This window comes from Impatiens glandulifera, chromosome 2 (assembly GCF_907164915.1).
Source record: "Impatiens glandulifera chromosome 2, dImpGla2.1, whole genome shotgun sequence".
Classification (NCBI taxonomy): domain Eukaryota; kingdom Viridiplantae; phylum Streptophyta; class Magnoliopsida; order Ericales; family Balsaminaceae; genus Impatiens; species Impatiens glandulifera.
In genome coordinates, this window is record NC_061863.1 from 67,257,117 (window position 1) to 67,276,209 (window position 19,093).

Below are 19,093 nucleotides of genomic sequence, written 5' to 3' on the forward strand. Positions count from 1 at the left end.
TCTATTTTGATTTCGATGAGATCCCTGTAAAACCGAATAGTCTCTTCATGCACAAGTTGCTACCCTTGAAAAATCACACCACTCCAAGGGATAATTAGTTTTACCTTGATTCGATTTTACATAGCTCTCTTCCTGAGAACTAATAGCACGAAATAATATTTATTTTTATTTTTTATTTAACTAGATTCTTATCTTACCATAAATGGAAACAATATTAATTATAAAATCATAACCTATCCTATATATATCAGCAATGTCAATGAACACATATAGTTGATTAAAACAGAAATGAAAAGAAAGCTACAAAACTGATAAAAAGAAACTTGTTACCAAATAAAAAAATAATGATAGGGCTTAACTAGCTCTATATATACTATACAACAACAAATACATCTCTCTTTGACTCTCTTTCTCTATACAGCATATGCCATATGGTACTACTACTGCCTTCCTGCCTACTAATAAGTTTCAGAAATTTGCTAAGCCTATCATTAATTAGTGTAAAAAAATGCTGCATAGGATCGGAGCTAATAGACATCGTGTTAGGTTAGGTTCTAGGACCCATAACCAAATATTTAGACTTACATATGATTCATTCATTCACCGCAACATATGGCCCGTTTTGTATCTCGTAGCTTAGTCCATAGACACATCATCTCCCTCGGCCCTTGATAATGAGCAACCACATAACCATCTTTGCAACCATCATTAAACACTCTCTCTTCCATTTCATATTTCACTTCCAAGCCCTGCTTCTTCAGATCTGCTATCCATATTCCCATTGCTACATCCTCCAGCTTAAACATCTGCACCACCCCAATCAAGTCATTTTACGAAAATAATTCACTTTTTCATCATTAAATATTGTTTTTACCTTCAGTTTACCCTCCTCGTATTGTTTGTGTATCGCTTTCGCTATGTCGCCGGATATAACATAGCCAGGTCCATGCGCCCAGGGAGGATAGGTATCCTCACGCCATTCCTAAGGAGAAAACATGAAGAGATTGATTATTTACACAGGAAATGAAAGACTTTCCTCTAACATATCTGACTAACCCAAAAGAAGATTTACCTCTGGACTTATGTACCACTTGCTATCAGGATTTCTGTGAGGCTGAGAGTCTGAATTGATGAGACCATAAAGCAATCCTTGTGTTGCGTTTATTCTTTTCAAAGAATCTAACACTTCATCCACGCGAACAAATGCATCATCATCCGTCTTCATTATGAACTTTGCTTTCGCTACCTCTGTCTATCAAGAAAGAAGTTGAAATTATAAAAAAAAACAAAAAAAATGTAAAAGGTAGTACAATGAATGTTCTACTATGGGTTGATAATTTGAGCTTTGTTTGATGTAGGGTTTTGTTGAAAATAAGGGGTTATCGTCAATTAAGGCCTTGAAGATTATTGTATTTTACCCCAAAGATGCAGATGGCTACTGTCTTCCAAGTAATGAGGCCATAGTAATCGACAAATGGCATCAGTTGTATGTCCTTATATGTTTGTGCTTCATTCCAAAGCTCCTCATTCACTCTCTGGTTCTTGTGCTGCATTGGGAAAGAGGTTGCCAATTAAAAAGACAATTTGACAGTAAGAGAAGCTTTTAAGATTTTTTCTATGCAGTTCTCACCAGCCCAACAAAAAAACGCACTGCAACAGCCCCGGACTGAACTGCAGCATATTGCATCCATGTCCTCCTGACCGCCATCCTGCGCTTAAAGTTGTTTGTCGTTGAGAAAACTCCAACAAATAGCTCCAATGGCCTCGTGGAAGAAAGGGGACGTGCAATAAGAGCTTCTAAGTCAATTACATGCTCCAAGTCTTCCGAAGTGGGCAAACCACTAGCCACTACGGAAACCAACTTTATGTCTCCAGAAACCCTCACTTCACTCACCAGCCATGGCTCCAAAGTCTGAATAGGCATCAATCAGATTAGAAGCAAATCTGATCTGCTTAACAAATGAAGAGAAATTACCTCACGAAATACGAAAGATGTCACGTGTTTTCCATCAACTGTCATGTGTATCCCTTCTACTCCCACCCTGAGTGTTGCAACAGATAAATAACCTTGTTTGAATGGAAAATACTTTCTTAATCCCAAGCTTTGTTTGTCTAGGGGGATTTTCCTTGAATTATTGGTACGCCTACCAACTGTTAATGTCCGGTTCTCTTCTCTACCCACAATCTCGTTGCACTGGTCTAACTCATCCACTGCCATACACAGAAAACTGACCAATTAGTGAAGTGACACATAGTAGATGTCATACAAGCCACAAAAATAGCTAGATTTTGCCATTTTTAATCACAAGTTCTGTAACATTTTATATTATCTTCAGATCTAATGATGGAATATAAACTTCATTATTGCATATATGTATGTTCTAATAACTGTATTGACTAGATTCCAGAAACTAATCACCGACAATTAGAAATGTTGAACAATGTTAAATCTTATATGATGCACTTAGTTTCTCACTTACTAAATCCTGAAAAGGGATGCAATTAGCATCTAATGCAGAGTTTATATGGATAGCGTAGACATGAACATCAGAAAATGTGAGAGGATGTAACACTACCTTTCTTATCATCGTCATGGCTTGGTGATGGGCAACGGCCTTCTTCTCCCCAATCATGAGCAGCAGTCCAAGTATTTTGGACAATCACAGGATCTTCAGTGATCTTATCACCATGAAGCCTAACATTGTAATGCAATACTATAGGTGGATCTGGCTCCCCAGGAATTGGTTCCCCTGTAAGGTCAATTCGAAAATTCCCCAAAAGACCAGTTGGAATGCCAATAATGGTAATGGAAGAACCCTGAGTGAGACCACAAGGAACCTGCATAATGAAGCCATTATCATCGAGCTCGGTTGAGTTCAGTTTACTCAGATATTGAGGACATTTTTTTTCGTTCCCTTTCTTCTGTAGACTAACATTTCCATTGGCACGTGTTTCATCTTCTACTGAATCCATAAGGCTATTCCAAGCAACTCCAGCTTCCTTAATTGCATCTGCTGCATTAGGTAATGTTTGAGCATTGCCAATTAAGTGGTTCAAGTAGTTCCATGTTTGTAGAGAATGTTGCTCTGTGACAGACACGTTCCTTTTTGTAAAGAGATTGGTTACTATGAGGTCAACAGAAATTACTTGAGTACTATTCTCTGGATGATGAAAATCTTGTGGAGCTCCAGCAGTTATCCATTTGATAGGATCGGTTGAATTGACCGGGAATGGGGTTATAGGATGATACTCTTCTACGGGATGCTTCATGAAACCATGTCTCAGAAAAAGCAACATAAAAAAGGATGCAACAATGACACCTCCATACCATATCTTCATTTCTGATAACAATCTGTATGCATCATTGCTTTTAAGCCTGAAATTCATGGTCGAGGTTGATAGGAACCACTACATAGCTATAAACTTTCAAACCAATGGAATTTCATAGAATCTACCATCTTTCACGATCCAGATAAATTTTGAATCAAGTAAAAACCAGGAGTTCCTTCACTGTCGTAAAAGGTGTAACTTGAACAGGTATCAAGATCTTCAACAGCTTATCTAACTGGTTTCTCCAGTTACTTATGCATCAGATTCATTACAAGCTGACCCCAAATATGACAAGAAAAATTCCCAGAAGCTCTGATATCTCCAGTCAAGGTGCCGGCTTCACAGTAAGGATTTCAATCTGTACACCGATAAAAGAGAGTCAATAATAAAGTGATAAAGGAAACAAGGTAAGAAGAGTGAGGTAGAATACATGAGAACAATTTAAAAATAGTCCAATGTATCAAAGGTGGAAGGGTGATGTTTAAGAACAAAGTATTGACAGTTTAAAACCAGGATGCTCTGCATCTACTTTAACCTACATCACATGAACTAGTTAAATCAAATGTTATACGCTCCAATTCGGGTAATATAATTAATGGTTTACTGTTGCAAAACTAGTCCTCAAAATTTACCAACTTCACGTTCCTCATTAATAGCATCTCAAGAGCATATGTAGACAACTGGACTTACTACTCATAGCCTTCTTCACTTCCAGTGGATTCACAAAAGTAAAAGGAAAAAACTGAATCTCTTTGCCTAAACCTTCTTCTTGACTGATTACTTTTCAAAAGCTTTTTATATTTGCGAAAACAGAAAAGATAGTGCAGAAATGCTGTATACACTAACCTAGGAAATCAATTATTATCCGACTTAAAAGCATCTACTATAAATAAACAGGAATGAAGTCAGCGCAAAATGCATCATCCTCCTGCCTCACAATATTCATTGTGCTTTTTGAAACAAGTAAATCCAGATTAGGCGGAAATGCGATAGATGTTCATATTTGAACTAAATTGAAATCCAAGCAGGAAATCCAATTCCAGATGGAAAACTTTCACGCTAAGGACGTGAATCACCAAGACGTAGACGTCAGATCCGAAGGAATCAAACAAAATAACAGCGGCACAAGTGAAAACAGTAATTACAGCAAGCAACGAAGTAGAAACAAGTTCTTGAGAAACTCCAAACTCAATGAATATACAAATAGATGTACTAGAACCTTTTGATTATGCTCTCTGCAACTGCATTCCTTTGTTTTCTTCAATTTCGTTTTGGTAATCTTTCTTAACCGCAAGGTCCGCAAGTTGTTCGAGTAAATGCCGTATAAAGAAGCAAATGCAGGAAGAGAGAGAAAGAGAGTAGTTAGAAATTGAGATGACGATTTGTGACTAAAACAGATAGATAATTCTTCTTGACTGTTCAAGTCTATGCTTTGAGTCGGTTCAAACAAGGAGGAAGAAGAAGAAGAAGAAACAAACAATGGAAAACTACAGCTTACCTTCTTTACACCAAATTCTAACTTCCAATTTATAATTAATTATTTGAATAAGGGAAAATATTTACTTTATTCAAATTTAAAATTAATATGATTATACTTTTTTCCTTTTCTTTTAACCTAATCAATTTTCATTAATTGCAAATAAAACAAAATCCGAATAATACATTTCATAATTATTTATTTTTTTAATTACAAAAATAATATGTAAATTCAATAAGAAAAGAAAGTAAAATAAAGGAAAAGTAAAAAGAGAAAGATGTGTTCTTTTGCTTTGAAAGAGCTCGATGAAGTGGTTGGATTTGTATACATGTTAGATTATAGAGAGAAAAAGGATAATTAAATATTGAGATAGCTATGATTAGATTTGATATAAAAATGAAATAATTTGAGAGAGAACAAACAAGGCCCTAGGTTGTTGGACTAAATGGGTGACTGGAGATTTATCCATCACTTTCAAAAGCTACCGTGTCGGTCGTCAAAAGCTATGCATTCCAATTTTGCCCTTTTAAGATAATTAATTTTATTTTTTTTACAGAATTAATTGAAGGACTTAATCAACTTTAACTTTATGTTAGATCATTTCTTTTGACTTTAAATAACATTTAACTATGAATGTTATAATAATTTAATTTATTAGTTATAACTTTTCTTCCATTTCTGATGGCTGAAATAAGAAAATAATAATTATATATACAAGGATCATTTTTTATAAGATTCAAAGTGAAAGAAAATAAAGCAATAAGATGTATATAATTCCACAAAGAAACGTCAATCAACTTGAGATTATTGATGTTTATTGAAAGTTCCTCGGTGACATATGTTTCGCGTGGTCAATTTTGTTTGCTGATGATATATATATAATTGTAGTTAGAGGACAGAGATGGTATACCAATTTTTATTTATTTATATCATATATCGAACTAAATTTTTTTTCTATATTATACCGAAATTTCGATATATCGCAATCTCTATATGTTCTATGGAACATATTAATCAATATTCAGTATTGAGTTTACAAACAAAGAGGGTAAGGCATAAGAGTTTTCATATCCATACGAGTTGAACATAAAATCTAAGAAGAAAATGAACTTGTTAAGACGAGTGAATCTAATTTCGAAAAATAAAAATGATGATTTAATTAATTATAATTTTATTAGTAATTATTTTTAATTTAAAAGTATTATACATATTTTTAATTTATAAATATTACCTTGTATCAAAATTTTGAAAAACTTAATATCATATAATAATTTATGTATTGGTACCCTACCTTACGTATTTTATTGGGTATATAAAAAAAATGATATTTTTAATATACTTAAATATCATAACTTTTTTTATTAATATTAATTGATTTGAGAAAGTCAATACTTCTCTCACACATACACACAAAATAACAAAAATAAAAAGACGTAGAATAGTTGAATCAACACGCGGGGAGTTGTGACATTAACATTGTTTTAATTCCTATGGAAATATTTGGCAATATTAATTACTACAATGACTAATTAGAAATAATTTTTTTTTTATGGATGAGGCCAGCTGTGACATGAGCCCAATTTTCTCCACACCTTTCCTAACTAATAGTTATGTTCAATTAAATTAATTTGTTTTTAACATTCATGCTAATAATCATTATTTAATATCAAAAGAACTATCCTGACATTGAAATTATTAATAGCTATAATAAAGTGCTGTTATAATTAATGTTTGGCACATATATATATAATTTTGAATAAATTTAATATTACTTTTATAATTATTATTGTCTAAAACTCATAATTACTATTTTAATTATTTTTAAGAACTCATCATTAAAATTTTGAATAAAATAAATCAAAACATAATTGTCTAAATTTAAATAGAGGAATCAATAAATAAGTCGTAATTCATGAATTTTGAAATCTTCCTTATCATCTATAATATATATTATAATAATTCATACTAAAAGGATATGAATAACTTCTAAGTTAGTAAATAATATATGTGTGGACTGGTTTGGTCATATTAATATATTATAAATGAATATTTATTTTTTGAATAGAGACCAGTAACATGATCTTTAGAACTAGATCGATCTTTATTATAAATATAAAAATTAGTAATTTAAAGTGATTTAACTATTAAAATATTAGTAATTCATCTTATGGATCAAATTGAGTTTAATAGTTAAAATATTAATACTCCACATTAATTAAAATGTCTAGGATGATGGCATGAGGTTGGTTCAAAATGATATTAGTGATAAGATGATGACGAGTTATAGTTGAGGTAAATGTCTGAAATGATGATAGTAGGTCTATAATAAAAATGAATTAATAGAGTGTGAGAAATGATTTAAATTAAATATTTATATATATTTTTTTTTAATGAGAAATGATTAGGGTAGAAAATTTGAGAAAGTGAATTTAAGAAGGTATGACGTGCCGCAATTTGATTCGCAAAAAGATAATAAATTTTCTTTTTCTTCTCTCTTTACCATCTATTTTCTGGCTAATTATGTGTTGACACGTCATTCTTCTCCAAACATGTTGTATTAGCATAATTTTATATAAATAAATAAATAATTATATTTTTGAAGGATAATTAACTATAAATTACCAATATTTTTAACATATTGGCTAGCTAAGTGGATAATTTTATTTTGAACAATATCAATACCTATTCAAAATTAAAATAAATAAATAAAATATTTTCCTAGATATGTTTTAAATTAAAGCGACCAAAAACAGAACTATCTAGTGAACAAAAATGATTTATATGCCAAAGTTTGAACATAAAAAATTATATTAAAAATACTGTTCTATAAAAAAACAATTCCTAGTTAAATTATATATATTTAAAATAATAGCTTATTGACCGATTATAAAACTAAATTAAGAGGTTTTTTAAATTATATTTTTGCTAAGAAAGTATTTTTTATGAATTTAACAAGTTATCGGGACACGGCAGCTTGTGACTATGCAGGGCGGAGATAGAGAGAAGCCGGATTCAACTTAATTAATTAATTAATAAATCGATAATATATTATTAATACTATTATTACACGTGGCTTTGATTTTTTTTCAATGCATAATTACAATAGCAATAAAACAAGTCAACCTCGAATTTATCGAGATGCAACTCTTGTCACAAATCCTATAAGCGACAAATAGCCCACCTGTATTATTATTATTTTTATTAGTTTGAAATGTTAAATCTTATATTAAACCAGTTCTATGGCAACAATTATTAATGAATTTGATGAGTTTTTTAATATTAAGCGATGAATACAACTAATGATGGTAGATAGATGTAAAGTAATAATTTATGGTAGATATTTTATTTGACACTAATAATTTATTATCAATTTATACAGTCTGATTTAGATGTAGATCAGTTGGTTTGAGTATCTTATTAATTTAAACAGATAATATATTATCATTTTAAAAAATGTTTTAAATATATCTATAATCATTGTTAATTAATTGTAATTAAATAAGTTTGGCCGAATTGTCAAATTAAAAAATTGGAGCTTGATTCAATTCACTGATAATATTCGGTAATTAAGTTAGTGGTATAAATATTTTATTTATTTATTTATAAATATCATGTATATAATAAGTTAACGATATTTAAAATTTTTAAGATAAAATATCGTTTTATAGAATTTTAACCCTAAGTAACTCCAAATTGCGAGGTTAGAAATCTTGATTAATCCAAATAAGGAGGCATATATAATTTGACAATTTTCTTATCTGTTCTGTTTTTTTATGATTATAACTTAGTCATAATTGGTCTAGTTCCGGTCTATCTATATAATTTATATTGAACTAGCATTTAGCCCGTGCATTTGCACGAGTAATAATATAAAAACCGTGAAAAAAATTACAGATAACATTTTTTATTTTATTTTTAACCGTTTTAAGTTTATGGGTAAGTCAATCCACAATTCGACTCAATTATCCATTTACTCAACATTATTATATATTAGTTAGTTAAAAAGTTGAACTTATATTAATATTAAAACGTCCCGCGTTTATCAAATTTGGTGTTGAATTTAAAATATAAAGTCTTTGTAGCCTAGTTGGTTAAAGAGTTGTACTTGTTTTGTTAGGTTGCAAGTTCGAAACATACCTCTAGCATTTTTAATTTTATTTTTAACCGTTTTAAATTTAAAAACGGGTCAACCCACAATCCGACCCAAGTATCCAAATTAACAACAGCTCTCGACCCGACAATCCGGACACTTTAAAAATTAAGCATCATTATATATATATAGATTAGTTAGTTAAAAAGTTGAACTTATATTAATATTAAAACGTCCCGCGTTTATCAAATTTGGTGTTGAATTTAAAATATAAAGTCTTTGTAGCCTAGTTGGTTAAAGAGTTGTACTTGTTTTGTTAGGTTGCAAGTTCGAAACATACCTCTAGCATTTTTAATTTTATTTTTAACCGTTTTAAATTTAAAAACGGGTCAACCCACAATCCGACCCAAGTATCCAAATTAACCACAGCTCTCGACCCGGCAATCCGGACACTTTAAAAATTAAGCATCATTATATATATATAGATTAGTATGGTTGTATTTTTAATATAAGGCTAGTTGTGGTTTTTATTATATTAAACAATTGACTTTATTTATTTTTCTAAAAAAATAAATACAAATGAAGTTGATTGGGGGAGGGGGGTCATCAACTCATCAGATCTGAAAAAAAAAAACAATAAATATTGTTTATGATTGAATAACAAGCTCTTGTGCATCAACTAAGATAGCTCTATTGATCAAGTCAAAATATGTTGTCTTCAAAATATAATTTATGTTTTGACAATCTTATACATTAAAGTTGATTTGTTTTCGGAAATCATCATAAATGTATAATTTTAAATCAAATTAATAAACATGTGCTATGTTCAATACCTAGCTAATGTATATATATATATATATATATATATATATATATACTCGGTGATTTGAGTTCAAATTGTAATTTCAAATATGCTTAATATATAAGTTAGTAATGAATGTATTTTGGTTTCAATGAAGGAGATAAAAAATAATTGAAAAGAAAAATGTATTGTTGTGGGGCCGTGAGCCAAGGGGCCTTTAATGGGATTAGAAACCTACCTACCTATTTATGTATATGGCCCAATTAGATGAATTATTGTATGGGACTGGATTGTGTAGGAAAGATATATTTTTTTAATAAGAATTAAAAATAAAAAATATTGGGGGCATGTCACATAATTTTATTTGGATAGATTGATAAATTAAATCCACATCCACATCTATATATTATATCAATTAAGAAAGTTTTTATATATACAGGAAGTTAAAGAAAACTTTTGAATTGGACACTAGAAGCACAACTTTGAGCATATGGCATGACAGGGCATTGAATGAAGGTTGTTGCAAATTTGTTTACACAAAGATAGACTTGAAAGAGTTGGTTGTTTCCTTTCCCATCAAAATTACACTCGAGGTAGGGTGTCACGCCTAACCCTTTCTCAATAGCCGCATCCACATCATTCGCTCTATAGAACCCATCATCCGGATATATTCCTAAACAATTAATAATTTTATAACTTATAATATAGGATATGATATAGAAATATATATATATATCTTACCAGCGTCCTCGAGGTGTTGGAGGAGGTTGGATTTGTTCTTAAAGACGAGAGCTTTCAGAAAGTAGGACCGTTGGTTTAGGACATTCGCAGAGCAAGTACCGTGTTTGATCCATTCATGAATCCAAAACTTGAAGCCATTTCCACTTGGGCATCTCAAAGTTGGCCAATGAACTTGCATTCTTCTCATCAAACCAACTATCTATATGTACAAATCATCTTTAGTCATGAATATATTAGCTCGGGCCAATTGATCTAATAATAATAATAGGAAACTTACCTTAGACTTATCAAAAGGGTTGTCGGAGTCACAACTCTGAGGATGTGAACCGTTGTTGAAATTAGGCCAAAGGCCATGAATGCCGAAATCCTCGTCTGGTTTTCCTGTCTTAGGGAAGCAACAGCCCCACATAGAATTACAGTAAGCTCCTGGCCACTACATAATTTAATTAAACATGATTAGAAAATGGTACTTAATTAAGCTGTCTTAATTATATAGAAAATATTATAACCTGTTGAACAAAGTAGAAGAAGTCATAATAAACACCATATGATTTACGGCTAAGGGAATGAGCCCTTGGTTCAGATACAACTATTATAATAACTAGACTTATAATAAATGCTGAACAACTTCTCACAAGCTTCATAATTTTATATATATTAAAATGCAAGCTCTATTTTTATTTATAGATCATGAATTAAGGTAACTTGAGATTTAAGACAAACTTTTAATTTAAACCCTTTTTTCTTTTCTTTTTCTTTTTCTTTTTCTTTTTTTAAAAGACTTTTTTTTTAATAATAAACCAGAATTATGAGACCAAATTAATATGAAAGCAAGATTTTCAAAAAATAAGTAACATAATGTACAAGAAACCCTCATGTGTCATGATCTCATGGCTCATGATATATATATAGTCAAATGTAATTGGATCCCCTTAATCAGGAAATCTGGCTTAAATTTAATCAATATATTACCTAAATCCTAAATATTTATTTTCATGTTAACTACTGCAAAACCAGAAAATCATTTCAAAACTAAGCAATTCGAATCAAAACTGCTTCATAGATTATAATTTTTATTCTTATTTAGGATTCATATATAATATTTAGAAAAAAAAAAGTTCACTTATAGACTTATAATAGCAGAAATATGTATTAATAAAAGTTCATTTAAACATTCGTAACATCAAAAACTAGCTATTTTTTTTTTTCGTAAATCATAATTAATTTTTAATTTTTATATTTATTAATTAAATATTAATATATTTTCTTTCTTTTTATTTTTCATTAATTAATTATTTTTATTTTTTTCATATATTTTTTATTATTTTTATATAAATATTTATTATTAATTATTTTTATTTTAAATTATATATATATATATGAGAGCATTCATCATTAATTATTTTAACTTTTTTATATTAAAATTGATTATTAAATATTTTAAAATTATTTGGTCCCAATGGTTGAATATAACCATGACTTATCATTTCAATAATAAAAAAATTTTAACACAAAAATAAATTAATTAATAATCAAGAATTAGATAGTAATAGCAACTCATTTAAACAATGTTAATACTATTATTATAAGTCATGAATCAAAAATTAAATAAAAAATTATTAATTATATTTTTATTCATATTAAAATAAATAAATAAAAATTCTTCAAAAAAATATTACAGTAAAACACAAAATTCATAAATAAATTATTATATTTTTTTCAAAAATAAGAATTTATAAATTATGAGAAATAAAATCTGATATAAAAAAAAATATGAAATAAAAAAAGAAAATTAATAATAAATTTAAAAATAAAATAAATTTAACTGGTTTAATTAATGAAAAAAAGATTATGAAAATATATTAATATTTATTTAATAAATATATAAATAAATAAATAAAAAATAATTATTATTTATTAAAAGAGACTAAATTAGTAAAATTTTTGATAGTATCGTAGGTCTAAATGATCTTTTATTAGTACATACGTGTAAGTGAGCTAATTGTACAGGTAAATACGCCGGGATGAAATTCTCTTTTTTCTTCAATCAACTGGTTCGGGAGAAATAAAAAGATTTTTTTTTCTAATTTTTATTTCTATAAATATTCATATGTTTCCAAATTAAATATTACAAATTTGATTTGATCTCAAGAATAAATATTCTAACTCTTAACCTAAAAAAAATGATAAAAGATTTGGATTATATATTGGCAATAAATCTAGAGAAGTCATTGACTAGGACTGCAAAATTTAGGAAAAACAAAAAAATTGCAACATTTATTTAATATTCATTCATTACATTATATATTATCGGATATATTAATAATTCCAAATAATAAATGTCTTGGAAGAAAATGGGATATTCTCTTGAAGTTGTAACGAATCATTTATTAAAATTATTGATCATTAAGGATTTTAGAATCGGAAAATGACTCGAACTGTATATCGGAAGTACATCGTTTGGCATGGGGCATCACTGGACATTCAATGAAGGCAGATGCACGTTTGTCTACGCAAATATAGACTTGAGAGAGTTGACTATTTCCTTCTCTATCAAAATTACACTCGAGGTAAGGTGTCACGCCTAACGCGTTTTTGATAGCCGCCTCTACATCGTTCGCGCTATAGAACTCATTATCCGGATTGATTCCTTAACACAAAACGATGAACAGTTAGTTTATAATCGATAAATTCAATAATCAAATAGTTAATGGAATATTATATACCAGCATCTTTCAGGTGTTGAAGAAGGTTGGAGGATATTTTAAAATCGAGAGTTTTCTCGAAGAAAGAGTGTTGGTCGAGGACATTTTCCGAGCAAGTGCCGTGTTTGTTCCATTCATGACCCCAGAATCTGAACCCATCTCTACTTGGACAGCTTAAAGTTGGCCAATCGTTTTGCATTCTCTCTATCAAGTCCGAGATCTACTTACATAGTTACATTATCATTAGTATGTATCTTTAGCGACAGTTCTATAGCAACAAATTATTAGTTTTTAGCCACGTTTTGACTAAGGTATAACTTACCAAAGACTTGTCAAAAGGGTTGCTGAGATCACAGGTTTGAGGATAGGTTCCATTGTTGAAATTAGGCCAGAGTCCATGAATGGTGAAATCCTCTGCTGGCTTTCCGGTAGTAGGGTAGCAACAACCGCGCTTTGTATCGCAATAACCTCCCGGCCACTGTCAATCGGATTGAACCACATGATCATGAATCATGATCGAATTCATAATTACAAAGAAAAAGGGTATGCATGCAATTGATCATTAAGTTGTTGTTTCTAATAGCTAGCTACCTGCTGAACAAAGAAGAAGAAGTCATAACCAGGCTTACGGGAAACCTTTGCTTCAGATACAACTATGAGACATTGCAGCACTAGCAAGAGCTTGATCAGGATCATCATGATTCTCCCAAAAGAGATTGACTGATGATTCCCCACCATGTAAGCTCTATTTATAGATAAAGCTCATACCTAGGAGGCTTAGGACCATCCATTTTTTACAAACTTGGCTATATTTATTTATTATTTAATACTACTTTATTTATTTATTCAAGTTAGCATACCATTTATTTGAAAACTAAATCCGATTTAGTAGAACTTTAACTTAAAAAGCAAATTTTAATGTATGTTTATGAGTCATTTTATTTTAAATATTATCTAAACACGTTAATAAGCAAGACAATTATAATCGGCATTATAATTGTCTTGTTTGAGACAGAATTTTCGTTGAACATGTAGTTGAATAAGAATAGAGTTGAGATAATATTTGTGTCAGTTCCGAACATTAATAAGCACAATTAAATATATATCTTAAATATATATTTATTTATTTTTATATTTTATAAAGTTTAAATTAATTATTTTTATAATAATATGAATTTTTAATATATATATTATATAAAAACATAAATTTATATAACTTTATTATAAAAAAAATATATTTAGATTTTCCGAATCTGAATTAGACATAAATAATAATATAAAAAAAATCTTTAAAATAGAATAAGACTACAATTATAAATGCATTCCCATTCATGAATTATTATCCTTAACTATTAGGACTAACTAATTATTTGTTTGTAAATATTTTTTTTGGGTCTGCCTGTGACATTGTGTTATTGTTTAAGATAATAAATTATATTTTAAACAAATAAAAAAACTCTTTTAATTGATCTTAGTTGGATTTATTTGACTTTTTGTCATTTTTTTAATAAATTAATTTTTCTAAACAAGATATCAATTTTATAATTAAGAATATTAAATTAAAATGCATTAATTACGCAATGCTCATTATGAAGAAGAGACTAACAACTATAAATAATTGAGAAATCCAGTCTAATTGCAATTTGTCACGTGAAGTGAAAGATTTAAAATACTCCCTATAATATTAATTATCATTAATAAATAAATGTATCTGGATCTAAAATATTTTAATCCCCACTTGTCCAATTGTCCCAATCACTCATCTTTATTTAATTTGTCTTCATCTACATGAAGATAAATTAACGTTGTATGCATCTGGATCTATCCTTTATCTTAAAATTATTTTCAAATCATTCATTAATTAAAGGATTTTTCAATATAATCATTAGATCGTTCCAATATAAGACATTTTACTGGGCTTATTAACATTAGATCATTCAAAAGTACTGTTTTATATTAGAAAATCACAGTTTAAATTTGTTCAGTTTCACGAAGTTATAGCTCGTGGCGAAGAACTTGTCCCTATTTTTGAATAAAGAGGTTCACTTTGAAAAATAATTGTAAAATATGAAATTATTTTGAAATAAAATAATTGTATAATAGTATTATTGGATTATTAATTATATAATAAATGAAAAGTTCAGATTAAGATAATTTTGTTTAATCATAAATTATTTCTTTAAAATTATATTTAATTTAATAAAAAATGAGACAAGCAAGTCTAAGGTCTTGTGTGAGAAAGTGAATTTTATCAGGATTTTCTTTTAAAAATCCATTTTTATAAAAATTTAAAAAAAAATTGATTTTTAAAATTTTAAGACTAATTTAGTCTTGAGTTGAATGGATATGGTAAATGTGAAAGAATTGTGAATTAGGGAGAAAGGATAATGAGACTTAGAGAGAAGGGTAATTTTGGTATTTAAAATTAATGATTAGATTGTTATAAAATGTTTGGTTATTAGGAGATTGTTATAAAATGTTTGGGTTTTAGGATAAAAACTAGGTTTAATCCTAATAACCAAACATCAAACCAACGTTAACCTAGATAGTCAAAATCAATTATATTATTATCATTGACTTAACACATCCATCGTGTGAACGTTTCTTAATATTATTGACATTATCTCTATAATTAACCAAGTTTTCAAATAATAAAAAAATATTTAGAGGATTTAACAATGATTTATTTTAAAATGTTACATATATATTAAAAATGAAAAAAATCGTTTAAGCAAAACAATAAAACATTATATAAAAACGGTAATCAATAAATTATCGAGCTCGTAAAATATGATGGAGAAAAACGATTAACTCATTGACGAATTCTATTGACTTTCCTAACAATTTTTCTTAAACTAGATAATCCACCAAAAAATAATTGGGATGATAACCCAAATATGTAAGAATGTCATATCAGCCGCATCAATCCAAACTTTCTAACAACTACTCAAAGACTCGAGTATCACCCAATGAATCACAATAATACTCCATACAAGATTCTAAATACTATTCATCATTCGACAACACAAAAGTAAGTAAGTTGTTGATTCAACATTTTCGTGACACATATGCTTAGTCATAATATAACATTTTTTTATGCTATGCACATATTTTCCGTAAGAATTCTATCGTGAATAATGTCCATTCAAAAAACGAGATATTTGATGAAATTTTTTACTCTCAAAATTTTTTCGAACAAAAATTATATCCTATCTGAATTTTGTAAACGCATAACATATTTTTGAAACAGTTGTTTACGTATAAATAAAATTAAAAAAAAAAAAAAAAAATCTATTATGAGTAAAATGATTTAATTTTCAATAATTTATTTGTTTAAAACGCTCATATAGATAATTATTTTGGAATAAATCTCATATATTATTGGTACCATCAAAAACATATTAACTATGAAAAGTTTATATCTATTTATATAGTATTTAGGGTTATGGTAATTTATTATTTCTCTTCTTCGTTTTTTTTATTTTATCAAAATTAGTTATAATGAATATATATATATATATATATATATATATATATATATATATATATATATTTAATATTAAAAAAATCACTCAAATTATTTAAATTTTTATTTCAAATATTATTTTTTCAATAATTAAAATATTAAAAAAATTAAATTAGTTACATCTAATTTAAATTAAATTCACTCAAAGTGTATTTTTATCTCAAATATTTAGTTTTCTTATGATATTAAAATTGAATAATTGTTTGAATAATCCCCACAAGAACATTTTCCATTTTTGAATCTATAAACCTTTACACATCTCTAACCATTATCTCTCTTTTGAAAATAACCCACATTAGTTTAGTCCAGAATGACAATCTCTGCCCATTCTCAAGTTCTTTACGATCCGAATTGTCGTTCCAGGAGCAATGTTTACTATTCCAAACGTAATTTCAACTTCTCGCGCTATGGTACCTTAAACTCTTTGATTTCTCTTCTTCATCATCCATCCATTCCTCGATGAAACAGAAACACTGAGGAAGTTTACCCATCGCTATAGGGTCTTTTTTTACTAGTGCCGACCCTAAAAGAATTCATGGATTTCATTCTTCACTTCTACCCGTGTTCCTATTAAGGTCGGTTGTCCTTTAGTTTCTTCCGGATTTCATCCACCTCGTCCCATTCTCCAGCTCTTGAGAAGATTAATTACATAATCCCCGATAAGAGAATTATCCAATTTGAGAATTCTTGACATCACCCGTTGACATTCGCATGAATGTTACAAGACGATAACAAGTCAACTCATCAGGTCTTTAAAAAAATCAATAAATAGTGACTATATATGATGGAATACAAATCTCCGTGTGCATGAACCCTAACATATTAACCATTACACTAACATAGCTCTATTGATTGAGTCAACATATTTTGCGAATCTTCAAAATAGGTTTTATGTTGGGACAATCTTATACATTTATAAAGATGATCATGTGGAGTTAAAAATTGGATAGATATTTGATGATTCCAATGTGTTTGATTTGAAGAAAATGGATTATACATGTTACATATGAATCAATTAAGGATGATGTTTTATTTTTATATGTACACATGAAGTTAAACAAATGTCTTGAATTGGATACGAGTAGCACAACGTCCGGCATATGGCATGACAGGGCATTGAACGAAGGCTTTTGCAATTTTGTTTACACAAATATAGACTTCATAGAGTTGGTTGACTCCAAGCTTATCATAATTACAGTCGATATATGGTGCCACGCCTAGCCCCTTTTCGATAGCCGCCTCCACATCAACAGTTTTATAGAACCCGTCATTCGGATATATTTCTAAACAAATGCAACAATTTTAATTATAATTAATATATATAGGAAGGATATATATATGATATAGAAAAACATATATATACATATATATCTTAATTAATTACTAGCATTGGCGAGGTGATGGAGGATGTTGGATTTGATCTTGAAGTCCAGAGTTGTCTGGAAGTAGGATTGTTGGTTTAGGACATTCTCGGAGCAAGTGCCGTGTTTGTTCCATTCATGACCCCAAAACTTGAACCCATCTCCACTTGGGCAGCTCAAAGTTGGCCAGTCCAATTGCATTCTTTTGATCAAGCCAGCTATCTATATATTGATCATGCATGCATGTATGTTTAGTCATGAATCTTTTAGCTTCCATTCGATCGGGTCAATAATTGATCTAATAATAATAGGTACGTACTTTAATTAATTACTTACGTACCTTAGACTTATCAAAAGGGTTTTTGGGGTCACAATCATGAGGATAAGAACCGTTGTTGGAATTAGGCCAAAGTCCATGAATACCGAAATCCTGAGCTGGTTTTCCTGTCTTGGGATAGCAACAGCCCCGTTTGGTATCACAGTAAGCTGCTGGCCACTATTAATATTTAACACATGAATATCATCAGAAAATTAATGGTACTTAACTTAATTAATTATATAGAAAAACAATAATATATATTACCGTTTGAACAAAGTAGAAGAAATCATAAGAACCAACAGTACCGGGCTTACTGCTAAGGGAATGATCAGCCCTTGATTCAGATACAACTATAGGAGATTTTTTCAAAGGAATAATAGAGAAGATGATATAAATTATACTTTGAAGAAAAATAATTATAATTAGACTTATAGTTAATGTTGAACAACTAATTCTCACAAGCTTCATAATTTTGTATTAATTGATCAGTACCCTTAGCTAGGGAATTAGCTAGATAGTATATATACTATAATGCAATTAGCTAGCTCTATTATTATTATTATTATTATTTATAGATCAATTAATAAGGTAACGTGATGATCAGATTTAAATAAGACAAACTTTTAATATAAAACCTTTTAAAACAAATTAAGCTCTACGACTTTTTTTTTGTTTTGTTTTAATAAACCAAATTAACAAGCTACCATATACATGGATTCATTCCTCTTATACCTATCTTTTT

At 29.0% G+C, this 19,093-nt stretch overlaps 4 protein-coding genes across 4 annotated transcripts; all 4 read right to left on the reverse strand.

Annotated features, from left to right (window-relative positions):
- Positions 1-304: 304 nt before the first annotated feature.
- LOC124926545 (beta-1,3-galactosyltransferase GALT1) lies at positions 305-4,769 on the reverse strand. The gene is made up of 8 exons (XM_047466793.1): positions 4,550-4,769; positions 2,577-3,688; positions 1,976-2,211; positions 1,631-1,912; positions 1,419-1,547; positions 1,073-1,252; positions 875-982; positions 305-806 (listed from the first exon to the last, which is right to left on the reverse strand). The coding sequence occupies exons 2-8, from the start codon at positions 3,385-3,387 to the stop codon at positions 597-599; spliced, it is 1,956 nt and encodes a 651-aa protein (XP_047322749.1). The 5' UTR covers positions 3,388-3,688; positions 4,550-4,769; the 3' UTR covers positions 305-596.
- A 5,373-nt stretch (positions 4,770-10,142) lies between these two features.
- Positions 10,143-11,084, reverse strand: LOC124925287 (intracellular ribonuclease LX-like). Its single transcript, XM_047465256.1, has 4 exons — positions 10,950-11,084; positions 10,718-10,873; positions 10,441-10,639; positions 10,143-10,372 (listed from the first exon to the last, which is right to left on the reverse strand). The coding sequence occupies exons 1-4, from the start codon at positions 11,082-11,084 to the stop codon at positions 10,143-10,145; spliced, it is 720 nt and encodes a 239-aa protein (XP_047321212.1).
- Positions 11,085-12,830: 1,746 nt separating this feature from the next.
- Positions 12,831-13,883, reverse strand: LOC124925288 (ribonuclease 1-like). The gene is made up of 5 exons (XM_047465257.1): positions 13,737-13,883; positions 13,445-13,623; positions 13,410-13,413; positions 13,167-13,365; positions 12,831-13,090 (listed from the first exon to the last, which is right to left on the reverse strand). Exons 1-5 carry the CDS (start codon positions 13,881-13,883, stop codon positions 12,837-12,839), a joined length of 783 nt encoding a protein of 260 aa, XP_047321213.1. The 3' UTR covers positions 12,831-12,836.
- Positions 13,884-17,724: 3,841 nt separating this feature from the next.
- LOC124925289 (intracellular ribonuclease LX-like) lies at positions 17,725-19,072 on the reverse strand. The gene is made up of 5 exons (XM_047465258.1): positions 19,063-19,072; positions 18,616-18,701; positions 18,373-18,528; positions 18,056-18,254; positions 17,725-17,954 (listed from the first exon to the last, which is right to left on the reverse strand). Exons 1-5 carry the CDS (start codon positions 19,070-19,072, stop codon positions 17,725-17,727), a joined length of 681 nt encoding a protein of 226 aa, XP_047321214.1.
- Positions 19,073-19,093: the final 21 nt, after the last annotated feature.